We start from the raw sequence: 5,844 nt of genomic DNA on the forward strand, positions 1-5,844 counted from the left end.
TCCATATGTCTTTTTTACTGCAGTGAGCCTCGATGTAGCCAAACTCCGTCAAGTATGGCATTGTTTTTGTCGTATTAGCTTCGTTGTGTTGATGCATTTTGACGTGCTTCAATTTTCCGCCGCAACACGCAAACTTCCCCATTCACTCAGTGCGTTATAGTTCCACATCGCTTAGGATTTGTTGCTGCGCGTTTTGTGCAGAGTGAAGGAAAGAGGAGACCAGCTGCACAGGCAGGCTGAGAAATGAGATGCAGGTGATCGGTATCGGCAACAAGAGCCAATGATCGCCGATCACCGATCGTGCACTTTTTCACGAAAATCGGCCGATTATGATCGGTGACCGATCGATCGGCACACCTCTAATACACATACATATAAACATGTATCCAATATATATTATTCAGTATTAATCATTATTTATTTGTGTTTGTATATTTATATAAATATGTATTGATATTACTAAATAATTTATTAAATAAATTATTAATGGCTGTGTGCTTTGTAATATGCTCATCATACATCAATATCAGAATATTCCATTCCTATTCTATTGTTATAGCCACTAAGCATATTTAAATATGCTGAACTATATGTTAAAAACATACTTAAAACATATGTTGTTTAAAAATTTAGCTTTGATAGATGTTTGAATATGGTTTCCAAAAGTGTGTTATGATCGATTATGCGTTGTGCCTTTTAAACACATTATGCTGAGTGGAGTGGTGGACCGCTCCAAGATGGCCGCCGTATTTCCTGCGCCGGAGCAGCCAATGCGGGGTCTACTCTTATATTATGTCTATGGTCTATCCCCTTTTATGAGAAGAAGAAGAAGAAGAAGAAGAAGAAGAAGCTATTAAAATGTTGTTTATGTTCTCTGTTTAATGCATTTACGTAATGTTATGGTGATTTCTCAGTTTCTGTAAACCCCTGGCGGTCATTTTACAACAATGTATGGTATGTTTGTACTGTTATGTATTCTGTATGTCAATAAAGATCAATTTAAAAAAAAGAAGAAGAAGACGTCACCTGCTAATAAACAACAGAAGAAGAGTAGGCGGACTTTGCTTCGCTTCCTTTCAAGGTTATGGCGGTATTACTCCGTTTCTGTGGGCTTAGAGACTAGATTTGGATTGATGTCATTGAAGGGAATCAATATGATAGCAAAACTTAATAGAAAAGCGGCGCATGGTGGATAAAATGTTAATAACTCTGTGTTACGTCTATATGTGGGTCCGTTTTCACAAGTGTTACTCGGTGCTGATCCGCAACAGTCTGTCCAGGCTGAGAAGCAGGAAGAACAGCCTCTGTCTCACCTTCTGTTCCGGCTCCAGCTCGGGCTCTGCGCCCCCTACAGCACCGCCCCCAGGACTCCACACAGCCGCTCCACATTCCCAGCAGCTGTTTCCTCCCGAGGATAATGTTTTCCTCCAGCTCGGAGACAAGGCCGTCTATGTCACGGAGGCTCAGGTTAGACATGTGAGCTTAGCTGGAACACAGGTCGCTTTTTTCCCCCTTCATGTTCTTGAGAGGGGGAGGAAACACGCAAGAATCTTCTGCATTCATGGAGAACACAGCAAGTGGAGAAAGTAAAGTGTGTTTTCCACAGGGGTATGGGTCACAAGATTAGTCCAGAAACATTCAGTACTTCAAAATGTAAACTTATAAGTTTACCAAACTTTTTACAGAGCAAATCAATGTCTTCTTAATGCTCAGCTTATTTGGTAATCGTCAGCTAAAGGCTTAGAGATTTTGCTGAAATTAGCGCCGAAAAATCCAAGCGCATTATTTTCATTGAATATTGTACTTGTTTTTATATTTATGTAAATACTGATGGCTCAGTGACCATGAAAAATCCCGAGTCACTTTAGACATATTTGTTGCTGTAGATGCATAAAAACAACTGGAAAGCTGGAATGATTTTCAGAATTTTCTTCTGTAATTATTTGTTCACATACACCATATTCAGATCTGTCTTCCACGCGTTTCATATGTCTTCATTATTTGCTTAAACCCCTGTCACTCTGTACACGATAGTGGTTTTATACAGGCACCTTTCCTTGATTGTTTTAATACTGTTTTAGGCTTTTGGCTTCGGTTAAATCCTAAACATCGATGCGGTGGTTATTGTTTAATCTTTACAAAAAAAGATCACTTATGAAGAATAATTGTTGCATAGCAGCATCCATTCATAATCCAATTTTTTATCATTTGGATTTAACTTAGACATTCCCATGTTTGTAGTCTGATTTAAATGTTATTAGACTGTTGCATATACCCGGAGATGACTTAAAAATCAGTTTATAGAGATAAACCATCCAGTTAGCTGTGTAGAGAGGCTGCTTCACTTGGACAAGTTGATACAACTGCCATGTAAGACATTAATACTCCACTTGAAATTTAGTTGACATTTGTTGTAATGGAAATAAATGTATTTCCTATTAACATCTGGTTGTCTCAAGCTACAGTGTCTTTACAAAGCTATTCACATTTGTGGGTTTTTTTTTTTCAAAACACAGATTCATTTTTCTTCCTCTTCTGTTGGAAGCCACTTTGTTGTTGGTGTGTAAACATTAAAACATGATAAAATACATTGTAGGTTGTAGTTGTAACATCACAAACTCTGAAGATTTAATGGATGTGAATTGTTTTGCAAGGCTCTTTTTTCTGGCAATGTGTCTACATTCACTTGCCAAAATTCTGGAATAATCCTCATTATTCCTTCCTGTGATGTTCCCCCAGGAGTGTGATGACCTCAGCCAATGGACTGTTCTTGGATCCTCTTTAGTTGATGCTCAACAAATAGATAATATTTCATTCATAATAGAAGCTGCAGAGAACCAAGTAGGATATCCTCCTGCAACAAATAAGCAAGTAAGCTCCACATCTTTCAAATTTAAAAGTTACGTGACAAGAACATGTGGATAAGTAGGTTACCTGAAAAATGAATTCAAAGGGTTAAGAAAGTTGAAATGATGAGGAAAAAAAGGAAAAAGAAAAAATTCTTCTACTACCAAAAGAACAATAAAATGCAAAGATGATTAGTTTTTTATTAAATAAGTAAGGATGGCACTCTGCCTGGCTTTCTAACTAATATGGCCAGACAGATTTAAATAGGAGCAGCAAAAGCGGTGGATTAGCAGTGTTTGCTAATAACTGATGATGGCCCCCAGGACAGGTTACTGTGGAATATTCTCTGCTTTCCCAAAATTCAGCTGTTAACATGTTATGACAGTCACAAGACTGTCATAGTCTTAGTCAAAGGCCTCTTCAGATTTGCTGCAAGATTGACTGCTATTAGAGATCTTTCCTGCCTACAGCATCACCAACTGCTTGAAGATTCTTTGATGATATAAGTTATAACATTTAATTTCCCCTTTGGGATAAAGTATTTTTGATTTGATTTAAATTGTAAATTTTTGTGTTAGGAAACAATTCAATTAGATTTTATTGTGTATGAAGGAGTAATAGCATTCATGTTGGGTTTTTTTTATATGCAGGTGCTGAAGTGGTCTGATTACTGTTTCCCCCTGGCCTTCAGCCCGGACCAGCCATTCAGGGCGGTGGCACAGACTAGTCTAGATAACTTCAGCCGTCTTGGGGTCGCTTTTATCGAAGATCGCCTTCAACTGGACAGTGGACTGGTGCCTTCAAAGATAATCCGTATGTTGCCCTTCACTGCATTTTGTCATCAGCCACTAGTTACAGAAGAGAATTACCACATGAAAAAATAAGCTGTCAGAGTGATGTCTGTGCAACATGAGTAAGACTTGATTGGCATACTGGTGGTAATGTTCAAGGCAGGTCAGTAATTATAGTTTTTATCAGGTGTATTGGGGATATTTATTGTTAAGGTGTGAAAAACAACTAGTTTTCACTAACTCAGCTTGTCAGCTCCAATTTACCTTTATGAGTATGAAGATGTTTATTCTACAAAATCTAACTTGGTTGTTTATGACCAGTAAAAATGTCACATGTCAAAGTGTTTTCCATTAGTCTGACAGAAGGAAGCTGAACTTAAAGCCATTAACATGCCATTAATACAGAGATTTTTCAGTAATGACACTAACTCATTACTGAACTCATTACTGTGGTTTGTAAATGACCACAGAGTTGTGTGTCAGTAGGATTCTCATTTTATCTTGATGTTGGCTGAAAGAATTGTCTGCCTGAAGCGTTGTTACTTTAGTGACTTGTTCAACGTCTTGTTGGCTGGAAAGCTAAATTATTTTTGCTGATTCTTAGGCGGTTAAAAAGAAAACAAGTGAACAAGACTTTCACACATTTTTTTGCTCACTTTTTTGTATTTCTGCTGAAAGAACCTAAATATTGTTTTAGGAAGCATCCATGTTTGAAATCTAACCTGACGATAAAAAGAAAATATATTTTGTATCATATCTTTAAATGTCCCCATCTTAATTTATTCTATTGAATATCAATATGTCATATGACTGACTATGTTTGGTGGATTTTGGCTTTTTCCATATAGCTGTTTTGCTCCAAGAAAGCACTCTCAGTAAGGTGTTGGAACGGCAGTGTCTTGAGAGGCCACAACCTGTGGAGGCGCTCTTACTTTCGTCCACTACTCCTGAGGAGGGCCTCTCCGAGTCATTCTCTCAGCTGTTGCCTGCTGACCAACAGAATCTGCACTTCCGAAAAGGTAGTCTCCTGCTACCCCCTGAGGTGAAGAAGAGGCTGCAGGAGCGGCGGGGATCAGAGCCTCTGCCCAACTCTCAAACTGTTCATTTGGAATCCCATCATCACCACATGGAGGGCTATGGACACCACCTTCATCTCTCCAGCTGCCATGAATGCTTAGAACTGGAGAACAGCACCATCCTCTCTGTGAAATATGCCTCAGCTGAGAACATTCCAGATCTACCTGATGACACCTCTGTGGGGCTGGATAGTGTGGACGGGTGTCTGGCTGAACTAGAACATGATTCTACTGGGTTTTTTGGAAAAGCGCCAAACATTCTTGTGTACACAGGTGGATGTGAGGAACGTTTCCAAGCAATTCATCATCTTTTGTTAGACTGCATAAATGTGGAAAACAACACTATTTATCCCCTCCTGCAAGAACAAGCGCTAAGTGACCCATGGCTGGACAACACCAGGCTCCTGGTTTTGGCGGAAGAGGAATCCTTGACTGCTGAGCTTCAGACTCGCTTTCTTACTTACTTAAGCAAGGGTGGGAAGGTGCTAGGGCTGGGTTCCGCTTTGTGCCCGGCAGGTCTCCATCTGGAAGTTAAGGAAGGACAATGCCTCCAGTGTAGGAAGTTGATCTTCACCAGAGAAGACAGCACAGAGCTGGAAGCAACCATTCTGACAAGTGGAAAGGTCTACATTCGGGATCCTCAGGGAGGAGGGGAAGTGGAGCTCTGGGGGGAGCTGAGAAGTGACGTCGCCAACCAGAGAGAAATGGTTATTGTCAGGCTAACTCATGGAGCCGACGGCGGGGAAGCTGTCTTCTGTCAGGTAAAGATATTATACATAAGGAGTCCAAATGTTAATGGTACAAATTTTAACACCAGGACAACAGTTACATGTTTTCAGATTTTATGCTGCTTTATTGGAACGGGTTGGAAGTGGAGCTTTAAAATGCAAAATGTAAAACGTGTTTTTACATTTTGAAAAAAAACATTTTTCAAAATGTACAAGAGAAGCTCCCAAAGCTCCTGTTCACAATCCCCGTCCGACACTTTTAGGAGAATCACATTCATCTTTTGGACCTGTCCAGAGTGTACCCCGCCTCTCGCCCGGAACGTCAGCTGGAGATAGGCACCAGCAACCCTCCCGACCCCACTGAGGGACAAGGGTGAAAGAAAATGGATGGATGGATGGATG

The 5,844-nt window shown here is 40.0% G+C and overlaps 1 protein-coding gene across 1 annotated transcript in view; it reads left to right on the forward strand.

Annotated features, from left to right (window-relative positions):
* The first annotated feature begins 848 nt into the window (after positions 1–848).
* Positions 849–5,844, forward strand: part of hlcs (holocarboxylase synthetase (biotin-(proprionyl-CoA-carboxylase (ATP-hydrolysing)) ligase)) — a 40,984-nt gene continuing 35,988 nt past the window's right edge. The window contains exons 1-4 of the mRNA XM_008428654.2: positions 849–1,467; positions 2,740–2,871; positions 3,498–3,660; positions 4,487–5,475. Of these exons, the coding sequence (XP_008426876.1) occupies positions 1,186–1,467; positions 2,740–2,871; positions 3,498–3,660; positions 4,487–5,475 (1,566 nt within the window). The 5' untranslated portion in view covers positions 849–1,185. The remainder of the gene's footprint in view (positions 1,468–2,739; positions 2,872–3,497; positions 3,661–4,486; positions 5,476–5,844) is intronic.

Source organism: Poecilia reticulata, linkage group LG14, assembly GCF_000633615.1.
Source record: "Poecilia reticulata strain Guanapo linkage group LG14, Guppy_female_1.0+MT, whole genome shotgun sequence".
Taxonomy (NCBI): domain Eukaryota; kingdom Metazoa; phylum Chordata; class Actinopteri; order Cyprinodontiformes; family Poeciliidae; genus Poecilia; species Poecilia reticulata.